The 26,464-nt window shown below is 36.6% G+C and overlaps 1 protein-coding gene across 24 annotated transcripts in view; it reads left to right on the forward strand.

Moving 5' to 3' along the window:
* Positions 1–26,464, forward strand: part of MLLT10 (MLLT10 histone lysine methyltransferase DOT1L cofactor) — a 122,166-nt gene that overhangs the window by 46,825 nt on the left and 48,877 nt on the right. For 21 of the 24 annotated variants that reach the window (XR_014943093.1, XR_014943096.1, XR_014943095.1 and 18 more), the window contains 6 exons: positions 2,119–2,222; positions 4,667–4,760; positions 6,364–6,459; positions 14,801–14,896; positions 19,426–19,681; positions 21,279–21,845. Coding sequence is in view for 14 of the 24 variants with exons in the window: in XM_015853306.3 (XP_015708792.2) it covers positions 2,119–2,222; positions 4,667–4,760; positions 6,364–6,459; positions 14,801–14,896; positions 19,426–19,681; positions 21,279–21,845 (1,213 nt within the window). In the remaining 10 variants the exon portion in view is untranslated. Of the gene's footprint in view, positions 1–2,118; positions 2,223–4,666; positions 4,761–6,363; positions 6,460–14,800; positions 14,897–15,467; positions 15,588–19,425; positions 19,682–21,278; positions 21,846–26,464 lie in introns of those variants that run through there. The other 3 variants (XM_085538696.1, XM_085538695.1, XM_085538699.1) reach the window with 3 other exon arrangements.

The raw sequence follows: 26,464 nt of genomic DNA on the forward strand, positions 1-26,464 counted from the left end.
ATGTTTGTTACTTCTTGGCTGCTTGTGCATGTATAATCTCTTATTTGTTTTACGAGAGCTTTATTTGTCTTTCTTAGGTACATATGAGGTCTGTGGTAATTATATAATAATTATTGCCTTTAAGAGCCTCTTCAGTGTTGATTTAAGAAACCAGTGCATTTGGAGTTTCTTGATCCACCTAGCAGTAAAGGCAGCTATTAAAATTTTATTTCATTATTTGCTGCAACATTGAGAAACTTCTGTTCAAACTAAGTTCAATTCTGTAAATAGGCAATACTCTCAGGTAGCTTTTACAAGCAGAATAATCTGCTTCTCAGATTCCTTTTTCTTTGCAAGGCATTCCTCGCCTCATCTTCCTTTCTGCCTTTTTTTTTTGCAGAGGAGATTTGCAGTTTGGAATCTCTGAAGGAGAATTACTGACAGAGAACTCAAGGCAGCTTTGCAAAATGTCTTTAGATATTGGTGATGGGTGGGCAGTCCGCAGTGTTGTGTTTAGACTTGTTTGTAATGTATCCAGTCAGGTGTTTTGTTTTTTCTTCCCCCAGTCATTTTACTGTAAATCTGCTTAAAGGGTCCTGAATGCAGCATATGCTGTCAAAGAACAGGACATACATCCCTACTATATGGAACGTTTACACCACTTCTGAACTTCAGTGAGGAAAACTTTTCAGGCAAAAATCAGTCAAAACAGAGTGGTATCTGGAGCTTGAGCTGTGTGGCATCTGTTGAACTCTGCTTACAGAGCTACCTTGTATTGAGGCTTAGAAATAGTTATTCAGGTGCAATTGATAGATTATTAACCAGTTCACTCATAAAATCTTCTTGTGTCAGGTCATGGTATGGAAAGCTAGAAAGTGGCCAATCTCCAGCTGTTGCAAATGACCCAGTGGGTAGTGTGCGCTACCTGGTATGGCAGGAGCAAAGCGAAGAATCATGTCCCCTTTCCTCAACCCTCAAACGTTAGGAGATAGGATATGGTTTTGGTTATGCTAGCTGCTGCTCTTAGTGCTTTTCAAAAGCCTAGGGTAAACCATGCCAAATAATTCATCTACTTCAAAGTCTTGCTCAGTAACAAAAATGCTGTAGTTGTCTGACTTCTCATGCTAAGCACTGAACGTGGAGAACTGTTCAAGGCAGTTCTGATTTCAGAATTTCACTGATTTTCACTTTTTTTTTTTTTTGTAAAGAACATCAGTTTTGCATTATTTCATTTTTCATTCTCAATTTAATTGATGTTTTGGGACATTTTTCTTAAACACTGGGTAATAAACAACAGCTTATTGAGAATTTCTCATTTCATTTCTCATTTCATTGAGAATATTTTCTAAAAATCTTGCAAACTACTCTGGTATCCCAATAAGGCAAATTTATGAGTAAAATTCTTTGAAAATATTTTCAGGTAATAAACAACTCATTCTCATTTTAGCTTGTTTTTAAGCTTGCAGTAGGCTTAGTATATTAATTTAAACTTTGTTTATGGAGAGTTCTTACTTGATTACTTTCTAAGATGCTTCTGGCGCTGTCTGAAATCAAAGCAGAACTCTGTTAAACACAATGTTTAATTGAAGGTAACTGAATGTCATATGGGTATTGAAGCATACTATGAGACTTCTGAAAATTTTTTACACCAAAACTGCACGTAAAATTTTAAGCTTGCAGCTTTTCTGTTGGTAGTTTGTGTAGATATATGCATATATACCTTATGGTATCTAATACTGGTAGGCACTCAGTCTGGTTTGATGTTTCTGAATCGTTGCTACGAGTACTGTTAAATGACTGTCAAAATGATTGCAACTTAAAAAGACATAAATGCAAACTTGAAAGCCAGGAAAATCCCAAAGCCTAATGCTATTAGCCTTTGGTTGTTTAACCATTTTGGCTGGTTGAGTAGCAGTATAGAATTTAAATAAATTAGTATTTGTACTGCTTTAGCACTGATGAAGTGTTATGTATCTCCCACATAATCTTCTTTTGCAAACAAGTATAATTAGACTTCTTTATAAAGAAGTTATTATATAAGGTTAGCTGCACAATCCAACACTTCTCATCTTAGAATTTCCTGCGACACATAACTTATTGGTTTGCTTTTCATCCTATTAAATATTTTCTCTTTGATAGACATGCTATATCTGTGATGAACAAGGCAGAGAAAGTAAGGCAGCCACTGGTGCGTGCATGACGTGTAATAAACATGGATGTCGACAAGCTTTTCATGTAACGTGGTAAGTATATTTTACTAACATATCTAAAAGAATTTTCCAGAGAGTCAGCTCTATACTGTAAAATGGATAAGTGCTTTAATTAGAATGTTTTGGGCTGAAGAAATGCAGTGAAGTGTTTTGTGTAGAAATACTTAAATTTATTAGAGTTTACTGACTGTATGGCAGTGGTATCATATACACTGCTGGGAGCTGTAGAAATAGGCTGATAATACTGCTTCGTATTGTATTAAGTACTTTGTGCTCCTGTGAGTAAGGTTTAGTGTTTCTCGTCCTATCTTCTTAAGATGTTTTATAGGATACAGGAATGGGCAGGAATTTGAATCACTGATGCGGTGATCTGATATTTGCTTTTCATAAATCAGTAGGAAAAAGTGTTGAAATATGCATTAAGAATGCAGTAAAGTAACTAATTTTGGTTTTCAAACATTTGGAGTAGTTCACCTCACTAGCATTATGTAAATGGTACACATCTATCCTGAACTATTTGTTTAGGTTTCCTCTGTTGCTGCTGGAGAAAAAACAGCCATATCTGTGTGATTCATTCCACTTTAAGCTATTGTAGTTGGCAAGCATTCAGAAGATGCTTGTCTCGTTTTATGGGTTTCTAAAAGAGACTGTATTAGATGACAACACATATCAGCAAGTGAGATGAGGCAAAGGGATTTCCACCTCAGAATTTCTGGAGGATATTTACTCTCTCAAATTCAGCTGAAGCTATTTTGTAATAGCAGATTTAACAGATTATCTAGGTATGTTAGCTGTAGATTTACTCATCAGTTTTATGAGTGCCCTGTTGTACTTCCATCATTTCTGTATAGAAGCTCAGCCTAAGAAAAGATATTTCCACACCTACTTATAAGTATTTTCCTCAGTGTAATCAAGAGTTACTTTGAATGCCTTGTTCAGATTAAGGACTGATTTCATTGCAGTTCTGCACATCCTGATTTGCAGAGGTGGGGTCCCCTGTGCTGTGTGGTTTCTGTTGTTTTTTGGTTTTGCACCTTCTTGCTTAGCTATGTGGAGGGATGTTGAAGTCTTCTTCAATAACTGGCTAATTTTTTATTGGATGTAATCAATGTCAAGTTTGGTTTCATGGTGAAAACAGCCTTTGCTCCTGAAAACTTGCATACCGTCTCGAGAAGTTGCTTATGGATGTGAAAAAAATGTCTGCATCCAATTGTTTGAAAGAAGAGTCCTTTTCATCTCTCATCTCTTTCTTCCAAAATCTTGTTATCAGTGAATATAAAAAGAACATGAGAATCACATTCAGAATAGAAATATATACCATTTTTAATCCTGCCAGTTATTAGAATTGTTTCATTGTGAACAGATATGTACCAAAAGATTATATCCAACCAGAGAGCACTATATTGGTATAGTATTGAGGATAGTGAGTGGCTTCTGTAATATTTATGACATGGAAGAAAAATGTGAAAACTACAGAAAATAGAGATCCAGATCAAGCTGTGTCAGTTCTGTGTTAACAAAATGAATGTCTAAAGAAAAAAGAGCAGGAGTCCACCTGTTTTTGTATGACAAGCTTAGAATGACAGATGTTTGCTTATAGCTGGCATTTGCTGTAGGTGTGCATGTATTTAGTAGACAGTATTTCTGGGTTGCACAAGAATGTGATATATAAATTAGGGGAAAGTGATTTTTAAAAACAGTGATAATAAGCTGCCATGTATGTTGTTTTTCCATTTACATACCTCCTTGCATCACTTTGTCTGTAACACTGTATTATTATGCTAATGAAAATGATGTAGAAAATGAAGCCGAATGACTTGGTTTTTCAATATCTAGGTTGGTTTTGATATAGAAAATAAATCAACTTTACTAATGGTGAAAAGCAAATTTGATTTGAAAAATGTAGTTGAATAAGGTAATATTAGCCCAGACAAAGTGACACTGTAAGTCATTTTCTTCTTTTAAAAGGAATTAACCTGCCACAGTCTTTTAAACCAATGAAATATGGTTAGATTTATTATGTCATTGAAGATTATTTAAAAAAAAAAAAAAGTAATTTTCTTGGCAGAACAGAGAAGGATATATGCAACTAGAGGAATTTCTTCTTTGGATCCACACTATGGTTTTGTTTAAAAACAAAGCAAAAAACAACCAGTTATTTCTGTACATTATTTTGACTTCACTTTGAGCTAATAATCATCACTAACTGCTTTATTTGTGAAAGTAACTCAAATTTTGCAAGCTACACATTTATTTGAATGGCTGGTAGTTCTAGGAAAAAGTCATCAGCTGTAAGTAACCACAGGGTTTTCATTGGGTTACCGAGGTGGGTTAGGTGCTGGCATGCTGTTAGAAGTCACTTGTTTGGAAACCTCCTCTAATTAAACACAGAAACAAGCATCCATATATTATCAACTGTGTAACTTTGGTGCAGGTTGGTATTTGCTTGTCTTGAATATTGTTTGGTTTGTTTCTAGTGCACAGTTTGCAGGACTTCTTTGTGAAGAAGAAGGCAATGGTGCAGATAATGTCCAATACTGTGGCTACTGTAAATACCATTTTAGTAAGCTGGTAAGTAATGGTTAAATTCTGTACATTAACGATACTAACTTATTTTTTCACTCTGAATTGCTACTAACAGTAGAGAGAATATTTTCCTGTGGCTCAAAAAGTAGATTTTTTTGGGTAGCTTTTGACTCCAGATAGAAATGTTTTCGTTTATTTTCTAAAAAATAAAGAAATAACACACATCTAGTTTGTATTTGTATTTTTTGTAATTAGTAGCTGAAAATACTTTTTCCTTGTTATTCTGTATATTGGATTATAAAGAAGGCTTCCAGTTCTTTCTCCGTCTGTCATTCTGATTTGCTATTGTTCTTTCAGCTTTCCCTTTAACACCCGTTTGGCAGTTCCAGATATATGTGTACATGGATGGACTTAAAGAATTAGAATCATTGGAGTTGGAAGGCACCCTTAAAGGCCATCTAGCCCAACTCCCCTGCACAAACAAGGGCACCTATAGCTAGTTCAGGTGCTCAGAGCCCTGTCTGGTCTGAACTTGAGTGTCTCCAAGGACGGGGCTTCTGCCACCTCTCTGGGCAAGCTGCCTTAAGTGTTTTAGCGATATTTTAAAAACATTATTTACAATCATTGACATATGAAAATTAAAATATGGGCTGAAATTCATATGTTGCTGTAAATATGGTGAAACTTGTAGGTTACTTGTTCTCACTGCTGAAAAGCTGAGTATTTTGGAGACTTAGTCATGTTGCAGTGAAGTAAAAACAGGGCCAATGTGTCCATTGAGGTTTGTAGAATATAAGCTCAGGGAGGTTAGCTCTGAGAATATTGATGAATTTATTTCATAATGAAAATAAGTCAGGGCCTTCTAGACTTGAATTAATCTGTTTTCTTTGTTTTTTTAATTTAAATCTTGAGCTAAATATATGAAAAGAACAAAAATTATGCATTACTTGTCAGTGAAAGCAAGCTCTACACTTTTATACATTTGATTTCAATGTGTCAGTGCAACTGTGTTTGAGAACTTGCATGACTATTTGAAACACGAGGTAACAGTAAAGACACAGCATTGTATTTGACTTGATAGCTTGCCCATTGTAAGAACAGTAAAGGCTGGAAAGATCATGCTCGTGTTCTAATGTTTCTTCAGAGATATTGGGAGTGTTGATGGCTGATAAATACAAGTGTTTGTTATCTGTTACTGAAAATGATGAATGTTGTATAACTACTTGGAAAATCACTGATTTAAGTTGTTTATACAACTCAGTTATGAGCTATAATATGTACAGTTGTAATACAGTGACATACACTTTTTGGACACTGGCTAGTATAAATATGTGGCTTCAGAATAGGCTCTTGAACGTAATGGAAATACATGACAATCTTTTAACCTTTAGAAGATGGTATATCTCTTTTTCTTTGGGTAAAAAACATTTTGCCTGGGAGGTATGAAAGTCAGTGAAAGGATAGACATTTTCTGGCTGTACATTCAGTAGTCTTGTTAATTTTACCAGTGTTAGTTATTTGTCAGGCTTTCAGTAACTGAAGTTTTTTTCTTCAAGCAGTAAGGCATTTTATCAGTTGAAATGCTTTCTATTTTTATTTATTCAAATGATTCCTTTTGTATATCCATAAATATGTTTTCTCTTTTTAGAAAAAGAGCAAACGGGGATCTAATAGGTCATATGATCAAAGTTTAAGTGATTCTTCCTCTCACTCTCAGGATAAACATCATGAGAAGGAGAAAAAAGTAAGTGGATTTGTCGTTGCTAATTATGTGGCACATCTGCTTAGTAGTAGAGCTTTCTGATAAACATTTACCTTAACTTTCTCTGAAAAGCATGAGGGAAATCTTGTTCCTGAAGCACTGGCTAACACAGGTGATGAGCTAGAGGTTCTAGGGTCCAGTCAAGAAGCACCTTTGGTGTGGTTGTTTGCATGCCTTTTTTCTGTTTCTTTATGGGTAGTTTTGGGATACACACTGAAACATGTCTGTTGGGAAGGCTGTTTTCATGCAGCTTCTTTTGCCTTAGTTTTTCTATTAGAGATTTTTCTTTTTCATATAGTAGTTGTAACTAGGAGGGAAAGAGTAAAGGGGAGTAGATTATTCAGCAAGCGTCTGAGTAATCAGCATCTAGTTCATCATGTTTGTATGTTGCATGTTTTTCCCTATTGGGGGTCTTACGCCTCCTCTTGACACATTTTAATGGTACTGGTGATTAGATCCACTGTTGCAGCAAAATACCTGGTAATTCACCTGGAATTTTCATGTGAGGGTACAGAGGTAGCAAACCAATTGCTAACTTTCTGTCCTTGATGAGTTCTTACAAGAATTTAACTTCATATGTTTTTAAAAATGAATTTTAAATTTTTGAGGATTATTTTACATTTTTACTGCACTTTATCCTGTACAACTTAATAGACTTTTCTGTGAGTAGGGATGGACTTAATGTTGTATTTTTCCAAAAGCATACAAATTGAAGAAACAATATCTACTGAAAAAGCGTGTATTACTTGGAGTAGCTATACTTACAGTGACATTTAATAAGAAATATCTGTCTTCAGGGCTCCTTAACATTGGTTTTGTTTTCAAGCTTACTTCCACTCTGGATGGGTGTTGGTTTTCATTGTTTCAGGACTGTCTTTTATAAAGATATCTTTATGTCTGGTTAATAGTAGTGCTGAATAGTTCCGTTTTCATCTGGTGCTGAAGGAGTACGTGCACTGTAATGCAGTAGTACCTCAATCAAAATTTGACTGAAAGTAACAAAAGTATGGGTTCTTGGCTGTTTTTTTTCTTAGCAGTATGGGCATGGAAGGAAAAAAAAAATTGAATGACACTACAGGATTACTTTCAGGTTAAGAGTCTACTAGTATTCACTTTACTTTTTCTTTAATTTGCTTAATTTTCCACTGTTGCTGCATTGCAGGTCATGCTTCGTAAAAATACATACACGGATTTTTATTCAAATTGACAAAACCTTGAAGTTAAAGTTGAAACTGAGTCGTTTCATGTGTCTGACCAGAACAAAAAAAGTCACTGAAATACAGCTATGAAATAGTTTGAGAACACCTATGTATATTCAGTTTGTTTGCTAACTGCTGGGCTTCTCTTGTGCTGAGCTCTTCTTGAAATTGATGTTGTGTTTTGCCATTGAAATTTTTGACTTTTTTCTTTAATTATGATGTTTGAAATGAATAGGATTTTAAAAGTTTTTCTACCTTTCACAAACTGAAACATATTTCTCCAGAAGACTGCATGACCTGTAATACCAGGTAAAGCAATACTGTTAAATGAAGTTGTTCTGGATTGATGTTTAGAGGTTCTCAGGTTATATTATGGCATCTTCACATAATCAAACTTAATTTGCTTTATGAGTTGTATCATAAGGTGCTGTTTAAATTAATTGATGGTATAATTCATTACCTGGTAGAAAAGAGTTGCAATTTTCAGAATTTGTAAATCACTTAAATTTTCATGACTGTGGGCTTTTGTTCTGGAATTCCATCTGACATGCTTAATAGTTAACAAACGATCCATGCTTTGCAAAATATTGGTCAGTGAGGCACATTTGGTATGAAAGGCTGTAAAGATAAGCAATAGTATATATAGCTGCTTGAAATGAGTTTCTGATTGCTCAAGAAAGGCAGAGCTTACAATCCAGTAATAAAAAAAGAATCACTTACCCCTTTCTGAGGACCAGGGCTCACCAAACACTCCAAAGGAGGTATTTCTCTTGCAGCTGCGAGCTCTTAAATACAGTTAGAGAAGGGTAGACCCTCGGTCCGCCCCTTCCAGTCATACAGGTGAATTGCTTTCACCTGTGCTCCCAGGGCTGGTCATGTCCCTTCACCAGGTGCTTAATTGCTGGCTCAGTCTGTGATCTCATGGTTCCAGTACAGAGGCTCATGAATAAAATGGATTACCATCTCCACATGATGGCTTGTTTTATTGTACTGCATATGTGATACACTACATCTTGGAGGAGAAGGGTAACTATTTAGGGTGACTTTTTTTATTTTCTCTTCTGCAAATTCATTCGGAATCTTGACTATTCTCAGAGTAAATGTTTGTATTTTTATTTCTATATAGTTTTTGAGAGGGTGTTTTCATACTATCTTTTACGTTTGTATTTTGGAAATTTCAACCAGCAATATGTCCCTGCAGCCTAGAAAACCAACTGCGTCCTGGGCTGCAGCAAGAGGAGTGCAATCAGCAGGTCAAGGGAGGTGACCCTGCCCCTCTACTCAGCACTGTGAGACCTCACCTGCAGAGGCCTCAGTACAGGAGAGATGTGGTCCAGTTGGAACATGTCCAGAGAAGAGCCACAAAAATGATTGCAGGGATGGAACACCTCCCCTGTCGGAACAGGCTGAGAGAGCTGGGGCTATTCAGCCTGGAGAAGAGAAGGCTCCAGGGAGGGCTGAGAGCAGCCTTTCATTATCTACAGGGGGCTGTAAGAACAGACTCTATAGCAGGGTCTGTTGTGGTGGGATAGAGGGGAATGGTTTCTAACTGCATGAGAGGACATTTAGTTTGGATATAATATTGGTATGGATAGCTGCCATTTTTGTAAACAAATACTGAGTTGAAAGGATTTTGTTCTTCAGAATAAATAGTCTCATTTGGGCACTGTGCAATTAATCATAAAGATGTAACGATAAAAAACAACTGAAAAGCTTAGGTATAATTTAATTGTAATGAACAATTAGAAACTACAGAATAAATAGCTTAGTTACTCTCTGATTACTGCAGCACTAAAAATGCTTAGTTGTTACGGGGAGATGTTATTTAGAAGTGATTAGAGATGAGTCCGTGTGCCCTGTAAGTAGGATCAGTAGTATCTTGCTTTGACATTCCACTATAATTCCCCTTTTTTCACTGCCCAAGTGTTTACCTCAAGGTTTCTGGGGAAAAACTTGGAGAACAGGAAGCTGTGGAAGAACACCTTATTTTGGTGATGTTCCTGGTAGCTTTGTCTTTGGAAAGAAATAAAGCAGGATTTTTGAACATCTGAGATCAACCATGGAAATGGTGTCATGGAAATGTTTTGTGGTACTTGTAGAAAATTCAGGAAGCTTTTTGTGTTTATTAGTTCTTAGCAACTGAAACAACCAAAAGTCTGCACCAGAAGTTCTTTGGGCCAGAACAGGGAAATGTAAAACTCTTTACTGCAGTAAACTGTGCAAGCAAAAATCTATGGCTAGCAAAATTGAGAAATTCTCCTTATAGTAAACTCTGTTTATTTATTTTTTCTTTAAAGAAAAACAATCTGTGTCTGTTAAGGTTTAATGGTGCAGAGAGGGGCTTGAGAGAAGAGCATAGAGGAGCCTCAGCTGCTCTTTTATATTCTTTTGAGAAACAATTTCACTTTGACTTTTGTAGTAAGTTCTTTCCACACTCATCAAAAGACTTTTTTGAGAAAGATCACATTGCTTCTCCATATTGCATCCTTACCCTGCAGGGATCAAAATACTTTCAGTTAAAGGTAGCCATTATATACTTCTTATATTATTAAGTCTTAATATTTTATTCATTATTATGACATTATTTACTTTAGTTACATCAGTAGTTTTCTAATACTTGAAGTAAAGGCGTTATTGAACTGACTGTGATTTTTGACTTTTTTTTCTTCAGTCTCAGTGTGTTGTAGTATCCTTTGCTTACCTCTTTGGTGTTGGTTCTCTGCCACATTATAAGACAAAGGAGTGTAAATTTTGAACAACTACAGTAAAGAATCAACTGAAGCTTGAAGTGACTTGCATATTTCTTATTTGAGAATATAATGTGGCGGATGTTGTTAGTTATTTAAATATGAAACGTCTGAATACTAAAAATAGATCATTAAGTTTACTGCTTGATTCTACTTCCATTTGGGCAGTGTGTCTGCTTATATTTGTATTCTGTAACAACAGCTATGAAAGATGTAGAAGTAAATGGTGCTTTAAGATACTCTTCTTATTTGCTTTGGATCCCAGGTTACACCATGATTGTTAGTAGTTCATGTTGACTTTGTTTGACTTGTGACTCTTTGACTTGTTTGACTTGCAACTGTTCCTAGAAGGTATTCTTGGTACTTCATTAAAAAAAAAAAGTTGTACCTACATGCTGTTCCCCAGACACCAAGTTTTGCAATTAAAAGTGAACTGTAATGTTAAACTTTCTGAACCAGGAAAATGTAATTTATCCCTTTTATTTGCCATTGTATTTGCATATTTCTTAACATATATTTTATGGGTATCTTTAAAGATACCTTGCAGACAGTGTAGCATTTCATAGTATGTCACATATATTTTAGACACTTACGGTTTTTAATAGGAATAAATGAAGTTGAACGTGGACAATAAATAGAATAATAGGTAGCTTAGATTGGAAGGGATGTCAAATATGATCTGGTTACAGCCCCTTGCTGTGGACAGAGTTGCCAACCAATAGATTTGGCTGCCCAGAACCTTATCCATCCCGGCCATGAAAGCCTGCAGGTATAGAGCATTCAGAGCCATGTCCTTGAGAAAGATGCAAAAGAACACTGGTCCCAGGACAGACCTCAGTGTGATATCGGTTGTGACTGGCCTCCATCTGAACACAGAGCTGTTAATCACAACCTGTGACCATGGAGCCAGTTCTTAATCCACCAAATAGTACAGCCTTTGAATCCGTATTTCTCCAATTTAGAAATAAGAATGTGTTGCGGGACCATGTGAAAGGCATTGCATAAATCCAGGTAGATGGCATCACTTGCCCTACCTTTGTCTGCTGATGCTGTCGCTCCATTTTAGAAGACCATCAGACTGGTCAGTCTGACTGTCCTTGCAAATTCTTAGCTACAAAACGCTATTTTTCAGCACAGTCACCACCATTAGTTATATGTTTTTGCTAGTGATAAACAAGAGCCTGTGTGCTGTGTTCACAGAAATCCTCATGGCTGCCCAGAACGTGCCTTGTCTTTCACATTGCTGTCATCACTGCTGAACTGCACCACCCACAGCCTCATATCCTGATCTCCATACATGCTCACCAAATGTTGCTGAATGTCAGTGGGTGCCATTTTTTTCTGCATGGAGGCATTAAGTTCCACCTGTTTGCTTCACATGCACTTCCAGGTCAGACACTGTTCCATCATCCTGCCTCTCTGCTGCCATCTCTCACATGGCAACAGCATGTAACAGAATATTGGTTGGAAGGTTCAGTCTCCATTGCCGTACCACCAGCGTTCATCTTTGACATCGTGGGCCAACAGCATGTAACAGGAGACATTGCTTTTGGAGTGCTGCTCATACTTTATATACTGAAAGAGGAGGAGTTCATTGTGTTTGTTATATGCTACTCTTGTATAAAAGGGAAGCTGTGATTTTTTTTTTTGGCAGTTTTTCTTGCCAGTTCTTGATCGCTACTTAAAACTGTCATGATCACTGTATTGAAGTGAGCTTTTTGAGTCTTACAAGTAATAGCGTCAAGGATTGGCAGTTAGTAACAGGTTTCCTGTTTAGGGATGAATATGTGTGTGCTTTAAATAATGTTGTCAGTATGTTCTGCTTCGTCTTGTAAACTATCTCTTGTATGTCTTCTTTTACTACTGTGACAGTAGCAATGTTGCTACTGCATTAAAACTGCTGTGGTTTATATTGTATAAAATAATAGATACCTTAGTGAGGGCTGTTCTTGTCAAGACAAGGTAAATAAGGGCTTGAATGTGGAACGTGTGGACCATGGGCATCTTTCATTCTGGAACTGTTATGGTTATATTACTAAAAACTAGTCATAAGTAGGAGCCAAGCAGGTCTCGTGTGAGGGATTAAGAGCTATACACAGTTGTTTGTGAAGAATGTGGGTTGTGACAGTGACAGCTATGGATTTTTGAGCTTCAGTGATGGAAAGATGGTACAGAAAATCCATGAGTGACAAAAGAACAGCAAGAGTACTCTGATGAAAGGACATTCTTATATGTTGTAATTATTTGAGGGAGGAAAGAATAGTGTCTGAAAAATAACAGTTTAGACATTTGGCTGGTTTTGCTTGCGAGAATCATTAAGAGAATTAGATTTGAAAAATGTGCTAAAAATTGGGACAACCGCAGGCAGTGGATGTCATGGTTTTTGTGACAGAGGGAATACTCTGCCAGTCAGAATCCTTGTTAAGACTGTTTATTTGTTTTTTTTCCTGTGTTGAAGATTTGCTCTGCTGTCAGTCAGTTGATACCAATGCTTTCTCTAGAATGGTGGGTTTCCAGTGGCTTTCAGGATGGGTGTCTTTGGGGGCTACGGCTGATTAGAGAAGCAAATCTGATAAAAAGTGAAGTGTGCACTGAGTTGCCATGAAGGACCAGATATTTCTTTATTATTCTGTAGGTGGGAAAGATGATTGGTTTGTGTGTCCTTTCAGACTGACTTGATGGAAAGTTTTGATATTTGTTGAATGTTGTGGGAATTGGTGTCACTTTGTCGCTCCTTTTCCGGATCAAGAAGTGAATGATATTTTAAAACTCTTGCTATGCTATGTATGCATCTTTATGGGGAGATGAGTGTGAAACTGAGAGGAGTCAAATTATTGGGAGCTAAGGCTCTTCATCTCAGCAGGTTGTTGAAACATTTATTCTTATCTGTGTAAAACCTGAGCATTCATTCCAAAGGTTTTCCTGCAAGTGAATTTTTCTCTACTTCTTTGATGTTATTTCCATCTGGAGTCAATTCATGTTCAGAAGTAGGATGTCTGAATTTTCGTTAGAAAGGAAGAAACAAGAAAAGAGGAAAAAATGGAGGGATGATTTGTTAGAGGAGGTATAACCTGAAAGGAGGAGGGAATATAGAGCTAAGAACATCAAACCTCCTGTGGTCAGTATCTTCATATGTAAAGGCCTTCAGGTGAGGTACCGTTCCAACATCTACTGGTGACTCCTGTCAGTGCCATCTGCATGCACCTTGGTAACCTGTCCTAGCAAACTTTGTGTTGATATTTTGGATCTGGGAGAGAGATTTGCTGTGATGCTGCTGCTTTAGGGATTTAAAGCATGTTTTTTCCCAGATTGTTCAAGTTGTTTATTTTATGTACTTGCGCACCCCCTCCCTTATCCCTTATTTTGTATCCATCCCTCTTTCCTTCTTCTTGACAAATCCTTCTGTATTGAGAATACTACAATACTATCTAAGTTGTTTCAGTACATTACAGAATATAGTTTGAAGTCTTCCTGGCTGTTATTTTGATCAGAACTCTACGTTTCCTTGTCTTTCAGACAAAAATTATGGTAGAATCAAAAGAAGAAATTGTAAAACATGCAAAACATGTTCATTTAAATGTTTCCTATTCATTATTGATGTTGTTATAAAGTTTCATCTTAAAGAATTTTAAAGTCATTACCTCATCATTCTAAAATTATAAAAATTTCTTCTGGGTAGTTTGAATTTCCTGGGAAAATGATGAAAATAAAATGAACTCATGCAGTGGCTTTGGTTTCCATTTCATGGCTTCATTCTCAAGGCTTGTTTAGGATTCACTGAAATAGTTCAGTTGATCTGAATGTGTTCACTGATGATACAGAAGGCTGAGTAACTAGTGCTGATGAAAGGCTTTTGAACCAACTCTTCATTGTGCTTACAGCAGATCTTATAACAGAGGAATCTTGATATAGATGTTTTCTTGATGTTGATGTTTTCTTCCTGCTTGTGTTTTGGCAGTGCAGGATAGCAATTCTCGGATTGATAAATTAAAGGAATTATTGAAAAGACTGTGCAGTGCAGTTGAATCCCTCTTCCATATTTCTACCCTTAGTTTTTTATTTTCCAGGTCCAAAGAGCCTGAAACAAATAGTCCCTTCTCCAAAACAAAATCCTCTTGACATAAACTTCCCTCAACAAGTTTATGTGAGGTGTTATAAACTTCAAATCCTACTTTGTGATGTACATTGTTGTCATTATGACACCTGCACACTTTACTGCAAAAGGGCAAATTCCATATTTCTATCTAAATAGCACATGGGAAGCAAACTTTCACATCTGCACATGGACAAAAACAGAAAATGAAAAAAAGAATAACCAAACAAAGGTGGGCTATGTTAAAGTTGAAGCTGAATTGTGTTTTGTTTTGTAACTTCCAGAAATATAAAGAGAAAGATAAACACAAGCAAAAATATAAGAAGCAGTCGGAGTCCTCACCGTCCTTGGTTCCATCTCTTACTGTAACTACAGAGAAAGTAAGTTGATTTTTTTTTTAAAACTCTTCTTCCACTTTCATTACTTATGCTGACTTCTCATAATGTTTCCAGGATATACTACAAGAGCTTTAAAATTACAGTATAGCAGTCTTATTTTAGCTGTCTACTCTGTTGGTTCTGTGTTCTTTCATTCTTGTTAGCAGGACAGGAAGTCACCTTCCTCCTATCTCTTCTCTTCTTCCCCCCCAGTTAAAAAAAAAAAAAAAGACTCTAATGATGGTATGTCATCGTAGCATAACAGTATTTAGAAATGTTTTCTCACTTCAAAGTTGGAAAACATTTGTTCTATTCACATGGGAATATTTGATGCCCAAGCTGGGGAGTCATAGCTGAAGTATCTGTCAGTATGTGGAGTATTTTATTCATCAGGAATAATATTCTTGTATTTTGAGCCATGAGAGCTCAAAAGAGAGTTTAAAAATGTGTATGGCTTAACAGATCCAGAAAAATGATGATCACTTCTTTTTGGTTGTCTTTTTTCTGTAACCCAAGAAAAACTCAACCCAAACCGACTCTTCTAGGAATGCTAAGACAGTGTATCTGCTTTCAGATTGTAGCTGGTGACAGGTATCTGTAAGAGTAGGTCACCCTAAATGTCAGCAGATGGGTTCTCAAGGGAAATGCTCTCATCCTAGTGCAGTAGAAAATGGAAGGGAACAAAAAGAGAAAGGTAATCTCTGTTTTATGACTGAGTATTGCTGTACTTCACCTGTGTGGTGTTTTTGGGCTGTGGGTTCGTGTGTACATGACGTTTTGTTGTCTTGTTCTGCTTGGACTCATCTCTTACCACCTGGCACTGTGGTGGTTGATGGCGTGCTGTGGACTTTCCCTCTGCAACAGTACTGTTCTGTACATCTGGATTCAGGCTAAAGGCTTGTCAAGTATTGGGATGCTCTGTGTATGTTAAGCATGATTATTATGCTTTTACATTGAATCTAAAGCTTTTCCAGAAGTTTTAAGACTCGCTCTCCCTGCTTTTAAGACTTGCTGTGGTGCATGCAGGGTGATATATAATGAGGCATAAAAGTGACAGTAACTCTCTTCACCAAGTTGGCAGTGTAAAAGTGAAGTTTAAAGGGAAAAAAAACCTGCAAACTGATTTATGAGAAACATAAAGGAGCTGTGATGTACAGAGAGTTTGCTTGATAATTGCAGTAGCAATTGCTGACTGACTTGCAGAACAGGAGGAACATTCATGAACTGGTTATTTCAGTTCTCAGAAATAAACCAAGGAATGGGCTTGGGGGACGACATCAGAGGAATCTCTGTTTTGGGGGGATGTTTGTACTGGAGTGAAGGGAAATGACTGACGGCAGTGTGTGAAGAGGTGGGGGATGCCTTAAGCTGTGTCTTCCCTATAAAAAGCATGCACTGGGGGGAGTGGGCATGGTAGGCTCCAGGGGACAGCAGAATCTGAAACCAGTTATTAAGGAACCAAAGAAGTTCGGCCTTCATCCTTAGATCACTTGTTCCTTGCCATCCCTCACTTGCATCACCTCAAAAAAAAACCCAGCCAAATCAATCTAACTTTGCCATTGGCCTCAGCGTTTATCTTAGGCCTTCATCTTTTAGAGTGTGGCATTTTAGAAAAGCCATTCAGGAGTGGGTAAGCTGTTTTATGAACCATTTAGCTTCGTAATTGAATTGTGCTGCCCTTTCATCTTGGATAGTACTGCACATCTTTTGGATTCTCAAAGTAATTAATATTCAGATCTGTTTAGGATACTTTCTTGCAATTAACTCCTTAAAGTGAGGAACACAATCTGGAGAAAAAAAGTTACCGATCAAGTGATATGATTTTTCTTTGCTTCATGTCTGTTATATCCTATTAGTATGCAAGATATTCTCAGCAAGCATGTATGTTTCAGAATATTTCACAGCATGTGCTGAAACAGAAATACCTGTTGATTGAAACTTTCATGAGCAGAACTGCAGTGTGTGTGTGCATGTTCTCCAGAATCTGCTAAATGCAGGATTCAGGAATGCAGTCTCTGAATGTTTCTTTGATATTAGTAGCTAAATCATATTCTGACCTTTCTGGTGATGGCAAATGAAACATTATATTCTCACATCAGATCTCTGTGCAGCGTATGCAGATGACAGCCTACTAGTCATTGCCTGGTCCTGGCCAGGTCTTGTAGAGCTTAAGTTAAGCTCTTAATTTCCTTTATATCATGTAAAAACCAGCAACCAAAAAGGCCTCCAAACCAACCCTGCAATAATGGAGAAAAGGTACTAGGTAACATCAAAATACGGTTGCTGATAACTAGTGTGAATTGTCCTAGTAATTAATATTCAGCTGAGGGGGTAGTGGATAAAGGTTAAGAGAATAAAGAGTTAGATAAGAGAAACCTCAGGTCCCAGAAAAAGCTGACTTAGAGGGAGTGGGTTATTGCATGTCTGGAAACCCTTTGTTCAAATGACCCACATTTGAACCACTGCTTCTTAACACAGGTCAAGTGACACATCAGTTTCAGGAAAATGGAGCATACTTGTGGACTTTGCAACAGTTCAAAAAGTTAACTACTACATTTACCTTAGAATTGGCTCCATCTTCACTGGAAACAGTTATCAGTATAGTAATGTCAAACTGAGGAAAATTATTATTAATGTTGTACTTTTGAAAGACCTAAGCTAATATCCTTTCTTCACTGTTACTTAGAAAGCCTGTAATATATTTCTGTTGCAGTTTGTAATAGGATTGTATTTGCAGTTTTGAAGAGCTATATTTTGCATTCCTGCTTAAGTAGGTAAAAAAAAAAAAAGAAAAAAAAAGAAGTTGCTAGTTAAAAAAAGAAGTTCTGTTTTAGACAGGCTGTTCAGAGTTTGTTTATGTGAATGGGTACTTTACAGGTACTTATGTGTGTCCATAACAGTATATATATTTCATTTAGATTATTATATAGTGAGGTTCATTTTACTAGGTATTGTTTGGCTTATTTGCTATAGGAATTTAAAACAGCAGTAACTGAACAGAATGAAAATGTGAAACACCATTTGTTAATTATTGGTTTAGAAATTGCTACTTGTGGACATTCAAGTCATAATGGTTCTCAGCATTTCTTCTATTTAGGGTGTGCTCTACTTTGCAGAGTTTAGAAGCACTGTCTTTGCATGGCTTTTAGTACACTAGGCCACATAGGTGTGATGTAAGTGGAACAGAGAGCCTCAGGAGTCACTTGTCTGTGTAGGCCTGTTCTGTGTGGAGATGCTGATACCTGTAAAACAGGCCATGAAGTCTAACCAGTTTGAATACTTGCTCTCAGGAGTAGTTTATGGCTGCTTACCTGTTGTAGTTTGGAACACGGTATCAGTCTTAGCTTGGCTTATGCTGTTCACAAGTACCAAGTTAAAACAAAAAAGAAACCAACAGTACAGAGTAACACTAAGGTTAAGGGACTAGAGGTAGAATTCAAGCAAAGCAGTTTTTCTGGAGACCAGGTTTTATAGAAGCTACTGACCGAGGGATGGCTGGTGGGACAATGGGAAGTGAATGCATAAGAGCTCATTGCATTTGATTTTATTTGGTGATGAGACTATAAAGTTGTAAAAGTGCATCTGGGTAGGTTCTGAAGCCTTTGTCAGATCCATTGCTGGTGATGAAACATTTCCAGTTTGATTACACTGCATTTGAAGTCTTTCCTTCTTTCACCAGTTGATGTTACATTTGAACATTCTATTTCACAAAATAATTGTACTTTAATCATATATCTTGACAGTCCTAACAATTTTATGTAACTTCTGTTATTGCCAGTTACCTTAGTATATGAAATCTTCTAAATTTGTTATCTCAAGGAGTGTCTTCTTTTATACCCTGAGGTATATTGGAATATATAAAAAACAGTCTTGTATTTTTTTTCAAATCATTAAAATTGTGTGAGCAGACATGGAGAAGACTCATGTTCAGCATGTATACATAAACGTGCAGCACATATAGTTATGAAAACAAATATAAACCTGAGGCCAAAATATCGATCTTACAGCAAGTGTAACTCAAAGGCTCTCTTCTTCAATACTAAAAATAAATTAGATACCCTGCAACTCTTTCTAGCCCTTGGCATAGGATTTCTGTGTTTGCTCTGAATTTGTTGTGCTGTATTTCTGCTGACTTAAATAGGAATACTAGATGAATCAACTTGAATATACTGGCAAGTTTATTGAGCTGATTCTAGGATTTTGTATTGCATTACTAAAATTTTATTACTAATTACTGATGTTGTGCATAGTAAAACCAGTAGCTTTGTGTAAGCTGTAGAGGATAAGTCATCAAGTCAGCTTCCACTGATTGTTCTAATTTGATAGTAAATGATCTGATTGTAATGCCACTTAACTAAGTAATTAGTAATGATAGCTGACTTTTCTTTATATAGGATGAAATAAACTTTTAATTTTTATGGTGGGTATATTAATACGTGCAGTGCTCTAGTTGTGTGTATTGGCTGTAACAGATCTTTGTATGACCTTACTTTTTCTTTTCTTTAATTTCATTTCACTTATCACAATGGTAGACTTATACAAGCACTAGCAACAACTCCATGTCAGGCTCCTTGAAGCGTCTGGAAGATACTACGGCTCGATTTACAAATGCAAATTTCCAGGAAGTTTCTACACACGTTTCAAGTGGAAAAGATTCTTCAGAGGCTAGAGGGTCAGAGAGCAAAGGGAAGAAATCTGCGGGTCACAGCTCGGGTCAGAGGGGAAGAAAGCCTGGTGCTGGAAGAAATCCAGGAACAACTGTGACTGCAGCTAGCCCTTTTCAGCAAGGTATTAATCGTTCTGCAGTAATACTTCTTTTGCTTTGACATGAATTAGACAGAAATCTCACATATTTAAAAAAGATTACAGATTGAAGAGTAGCTCGTCCTTCATCCTCAGTAATGAGAGTGTTGTTTTACTTGGGAAAACATAACTTTTTACAGTAATAAAAGTTTATTGTCGTAACATGAAAAAGAAGGTTGTGCATCTTTAAAGGGCAAAGGTGATGTTTTTGTTTAGGTTGTTTAGGGTATGTTCTTTAACTGATAAAACCAGAAGTTTCGTTTCTTCTGAACAGTTATTCTAGTGTAATGTTTAAAATGAAATTGAGTCTATGGATCTTCTGTAGCTCTGCTTTTTAATTCAAATTAGAACAAAGCTTAACTAGCGTATGGAGAGGGATGACTGCAAAGTAACTCTTCAAATTGCACGCTTTTAAAATACACTACTTTCCTCTAAGGTAGAGATGTTGCTCTGGGTTTTAATCTGTTACATGATGAGGAGTTCGGAATTTGTCTAGAACATTTACAGTTTTTTTTCCACTTGAAATACTGGAGTGGTTTTTGTTTGAATTTTCAGAACTTGTAAAATTTTCCACTAGGATCTCACATTTAAATAAAAATCTTTTCTACTGTTGAGTGGTGAAATAAAACTTTATATAAAACAACACTTAATATGATTTAAAGACTAACATAAAGCAATTATAAGTAATGTTTAGTGGGCTACCACTGATAAAATATTCATTTTTATGTTTTTTTTTCAGTACTTTGTGTCATTATTTAGGGAGTATTTGCTTGGTAGGACGGTGGTCACCAGTTGAAGTTTTGCAATATAATGCTCATATATGCATTCACCCCTAAAAAATTACTGAATTTCAGTGAACTGGATTGGTGTTTGTATTTTGTAAATGTGCTTATTTTTCTGCCTTGCATGTACTAACTCAGCATTGAAGTGACTGCATTCCAGATACTACAGAAACAAAGCAGTTCTATTACATAAAAGATCTTTATGATTCTCTGACAATGTAAAGAAATCTTAAAATACCAATTTTATACACTTTTCTCCACTTGCTTTCCTGTCCTTTTGAAAAATACCTCTTCTGTGGAATACCTCCTGAGCCAGGGTAAATTAAATGCAATTGCTGTTCACTTGACCTATGTCAGACCCCTGATTTAGGTAGATTGGCAAGGAAGATTGCAGGACTAGCATAAATGTGATCACAGCATGTTTTATCATCTGTCTTCTTTTTATATAAAAGTGTGTTTAAAAAAAAACCACGCAAAACAGCTTGCTCTGTCGTATGTTTGTTGAGGCTTCAAAACACCAGAGATATCACAAGTGTTTTAAAACAGAAGTTGTTATTCTCCTATTAATTTTTGTCTTATTTGTGTCCCAAGTTGAGTGATAGGAGATTCAGATCCATAAGAAATAAAGATCAGCAGTCAAAATGAGTTCTTTTAAAAATATTTTTTCTGTCTTTTGGTGTCACTTTTCATAAGGTCTTTGAGCTTTGAGGGTTTTGTATTTTAAAATACCAGTTTTTTCCATGAATTTTCATCAGTTGTAGGAAAAAAAAATAAAAATTGTACTTTTTGTTCCTCTTTAGGAAGCTTTTTGGGCACTCCTGGGAGCATAAAGTCATCTTCTGGAAGTTCAGTTCAGTCTCCCCAGGATTTTTTGAGTTTTACAGAAACAGATCTGCGAAGTGACAGTTTCACTCATTCTCAACAGGCTTCGTCAACCAAAGATGTACATAAAGGAGAGACTGGGAGTCAAGAGGGAGGTGTCAACTGTTTCACTTCCTTAATTGGTCTCCCTTCATCATCAGCTGTTTCCCAATCTAAAAACTTTGACAGCTCACCTGGAGACATAAGTAATTCAAGCCTTACTTCTACAGCATACAAAAGAGCTCAAACTTCTGGAACAGAAGAGGAAACTGTAATGGAGAAGAAGCGGAAAGGAAATAAGCAAAGTAAACATGGGCCTGGTAGACCCAAAGGAAATAAAAGTCAAGAAAGTATTTCCCATCTTTCAGTTTCTTCTGCTTCCCCAACTTCATCTGTGGCATCCGCTGCAGGAAGTGTGACAAGCTCTGGTCTTCAAAAATCTCCAACTTTGCTCAGGAATGGAAGTTTACAAAGTCTTAGTGTTGGCTCATCTCCAGTGGGTTCAGGTAGGCATTCATTGGATTTGTTTTCTTATCTCAAAAGACCTCTGTTATTTTAGCCTTAATTCTGAGTATGCTTTTCATGAACAGAGTATCATTTCAGTTACCTTGAAAGTCTCATTAGTGGAAAAAAAAGTCCAGTTTAGAATGTAGTGGTTGGAGGAGTAAGTTTTGCTCCATATGTAGGTGCCACTGTTGTAGTTGGCTGTAGTAGATTGACATATATAATGATCTGTATGTTATATAAATCAAACTTTTGAGGCTTAGGGGGAAGAATAAATTGCATGAAAATAGTTTATCTGGAAATTGTGTGATAGGTTCAGCTAACTTGAGAGAGTATACAGACTATATAGTCTGTATCTTTTTGTTATATAGAGAAAATATAAGCAGTACTCAGGCATGCCAGCTGTGCTGAATATCCCTCAGTTTCAGGTTTTCAGTTTAGCTCACTGAAAAATCAAAACGTATATATGGATATATTATCAGTTTAAACATGTAAGAGGTTATTCTCAATCTGGACTCCTTCTTCACCCAGAAGACCATTTCATGACCTAGTGTGCTTTTTAGCAGTTGAGATTGGCTGGTTTGTTCTTCCTCTGTTCTGAATGTCTATACAGTTCGGGCTGTGAGAGGCTTTCTGCTTTCAGTAAACCTATGTGGGGAGTGATGTTGCAGAATACTGTACCAAAGTCTGTCCTGCTTTGAAGTTTCCCTTGAGGCCTTTGTGTTTAGATAAAAATAACAGTGAAGTGAGACTCACTAATCTGTCATTTTTGTTATAGTGGATTTTTTTTCGTGTGCTTTGTTTTCATTTTTTTGAGAAGGAAATAAAAACCTTTGTAATTCAGGTAACAGATGGAAGTACGAGACCTTGGTTGAAGAAAATGACCTGTGTTTCCTTGCTTTGTATTTGTCTGAGAATATTCTGGTCCTGTCGGCTCCTAGTGTAGGCCTTCTTCTTGCCATGTCTGTCCTTGCTTCCTTTGCCTTCTTTGAGATCTCATTCCCCTAACTGATGATAATGTTAAATGTGTTGCATAAATATCTTTGAAATGCATGGATGGATATACATAGTTGGTTTTAGTAGATTTATCATGATATATGGAGCATATAATTTTGCCTTTGTTGAACATACTTAAAATCTCATCACCCACCATCCTAAGGTAGACCTGTTCTCTGAAATAGTGATATTGTATGAAGGCATTGAAGAAATACATATATAAACAAGTGATCACCTCCCCACCCCCAAGCAAGAAAAAAGAGGGGGAAAAAAAAAGGGAAGCCACAAAACCAGAAAACCCAAAGAAACAAAACCAGATGGGAAATCTGAGCTTGGAAATTCATCTGCTAGCTTATGGTTAAGTCTGGGCATATTGTTTTAATGTACTCTTTCTTCTCTTTTCCCCCCTTTGTTTTGGTGGTAGCGCTTCATTCCTCACTTCATCATAAGCATTTTAAGGGTTTAGCAGACTATTTAAAACATTGTTACAACATGGAAGGGCAGATCAGTGTTATCAGAAGCATACATCTTCTCATGTATGATATGCTGCCTTTAAAATGTCTCTGTATTGTCTGGTGGAAGTATAGGATGGACAAGTGAATCTAAGCTGTTTGACACAAAAGTAATGTAAATGTATAAGAAATGCAGAGAAAATCGAGGAAAAAAAAGTGTGTAGTGATTCTTAATTGGAATTGTTGTGTTATTTCAAAGGAGCAGAATCAGGAGTGAGTTAGAGCATATCAACTGAGAATTAGAAGCATCTTTTCAAGAATCTCCAGGTTGGTTTTTATATTTTAGGTTCCTTCAGGAGCTGCAGTTATTTTTTGGAAGGTTGGCTATTAAATTGGGCCTCAAAATAATTAAGCCATGCTTTCAGAACGTGTGCTCTACCCACCTTCTGGAATTCCTTTGTTACAGTTGAGGCAACCTTACTATTTCCTATGTTATTATCTCTACATCAGATGTATTCTGTTCTTGTCCAGTTGTCTGTATGCTCTGGCTAGGAATGCTAGGTAGTTTTTACAGTAAAAGGCCTGTCCAAACCCAGTGTTGTACTTCAGTAGAGCACTATTGGAAATTTTGACTTAGAAACAGTGTGTATTTTTTGGCACAGGCCCCTTTGGGCTTATCTTACGCCTTATCCAGACAAATTTTCAGCTTTATGTAGGAGTTTGACCATGCTGGAGCATCCAGTAATATATTTCATTCTTCTTTCTCATCTGGCTTGAGCAATGATGATGCTTCTGCTGGGCATTATGCTCCTGTGCAAGGAGATGATCTTACTTTTAAGGTCATGGTCTTCTTGGTGGTGTAAGACAATGTTGAGCTTTTAAATAGATAAGTTACTGATTGAGATTGAGGCCCTCAGAGCTTGTGGCTGAGTCTTCAAGAAGCTATGTTTAAACTCCCCTCTAGTATTTGACTTACAAGCTAAATCTATTGAGGGATAGATAAAATTATTCTGAAGCAATTTGTGCTATTATGTTTTATCCGCAAGAAATCTTACTGTGTTACAGAGTATTACTTAATATTGTATTCCAGATAGTAACAATTAGAATCAGATTGAAAGGACAAATAGATATTAGTGACTTTTAGAACTGAGCAGACTGTGTAGGAGACACACAAGGCCCAGTTTCTGTCCAGAATTCAAGTTGAGTTATTTTTCCAAAAGAGCTGTAGAAAAATAAATGGAGTGAAAACAGGGCTTTCTGAAGTGATTTTGCTTCCCAAGGAGTGGAAGGTGAATTCTACTAACTAAGGTGTGGATTGCATGTCAGGCTGTTTAGGCCAGCTTATATTAGAGAAGTTCTTGACAGCTGTGGGAGTGAGATTTTACCTGACCAGTTAATTGCTGTGTGAAAGCATAAACGTCCATCAGGTTAAAATGGAAGTTTTGAAGATTAAATACTTGAAACTAGACTCCTAAATTATGGCGTGACTCTGCATGTTGGTTTCTAGTTACGTTGCAAAACAATATCATACCTCTGTATGTTTATTTAAGCTGATGTTATACTCACTGTGCTCTGATAATCAGCAACAAATAGCAAATATTTACTTATAACAAATCGTTTGCAAAATTGGCATCTAAAGTTGATGTTTGTGCAACTGCACAGTATCTGTAGGAATACTTTGTTGTGTCTGTGATAGCAGAGAAGAAAGTGAACTATGCATAAGAGCTGGCTAATTGCTCAGCTTAATGTTTTCCAAATGCAGCTACAAATCTTTAGTGTTTGGTGAGGGGAGTTTTTCTAAATCTCAACCTTGTTTTGATAAACTGTACTCTTTAGTTACACAACATTTAAGCCTGCAATCTGCCATGTGTATTATCCTTAGGTTTAGGCCTGAATTCTTAATAAAAACTCAATTATTTTTATGTGTGGGTAATGAAGTTAAGCTACACGGTATAGCTGGGAACTGACTGCCAGTGTTGCTGTTGTTGCTGCATAGTGAACAAAACAGTCTGCTCTTCCAGGAGCTGAGTATCTTTGCAGATACAGCGAATATGAGATGTTATCACTATTATATTAAAAAAAAAAAGGTGTGTGTGAAAGTTTTAGTTATGTGCTTGGGTTATGTTAGTTCTTCAGCTTGTTTTGTAAAGCTAAGAATTAGACTTTATAGAGGGGAATAGAAAGACACTGGAACAAATAAGATTTCTCTCCTATCAGATGTCTTTGAGGGACTTGATGTTTCCTTTAGACATGTATGTCTTTTGTGGAAGATCAAGTAAATCTTAAATGAAGTTCTGTTGTTGTGTGGAAACTTGTGAGCTACGGGATTTGTTTCCCTCCTTGCAGTGTCTAGTTCCAAAAGTCTTTAAAAATTAAACTTACTGAAATGCCTTAATTTTAGATAGTTTTGTAAATATCTGTATTTTTAAGAATTAAAATGTACAACTTTGAGTGTGAACATTTTTCAGCATCTGGAGTCAATTTACTAGAGCACAGCATTCCTTGTAAGTCGAATGCAAGATAGCCATCAGTCTTTTAACTCCATAAAATCTGTTAAAGGTGACAGGAGAACATAAAAAGTGTGTGGGTGGGGGCAGGGAAGGATGAGGCTTGACTGTAAAATTGGCTGTGGTTTGGGTTTTTTTGTTTACTCTGCCTTGAAAGTTGTACTTTTCAGATCTTACAGACTTTCATGTCTTTTAAAGAAAGCAAATGTAGCTGAAAACAAGTGGTGTATTTGCAGCGGTTTTGTACTGCAAAGACTATCCAGTTCATGTGGTGAAACTTCTGTTGTAGTTGATTTTCCCAGTCGGAGGTGATAGCATTACAGTCAGGTTTTTAAAATCAGAAGGAATTGTACCCGGTGGTTAAGTATTACGTTTATTAGATGTGAAGAGAAGAGCCCCAGTATCAGAAGTTAAATTGGGTGAAAGTTGTTTCAGGATTAAGATCAGAATGACTACCTTCTGTGTAAGAGGCTGATGTCCAGAGCCTGTAGTAGATTATCCTAATCCTTTCTGAGACTATAAAGTTTTAAAAGAAAGTGCAAGCAACACTAAAAACCAGTGCCAGCTAGACCCATAAATTAATACAGTAGTGTAAGGAAGACCAGATACCTTAAAATAATTGAGGTTTTAATTGAGAGTCTTTGCATGAAGACAAATCCATTAAGA

Source organism: Coturnix japonica, chromosome 2 (assembly GCF_054131305.1).
Source record: "Coturnix japonica strain WE chromosome 2, WE-NBRP24, whole genome shotgun sequence".
In the NCBI taxonomy this organism is placed as follows: Eukaryota; Metazoa; Chordata; class Aves; order Galliformes; family Phasianidae; genus Coturnix; species Coturnix japonica.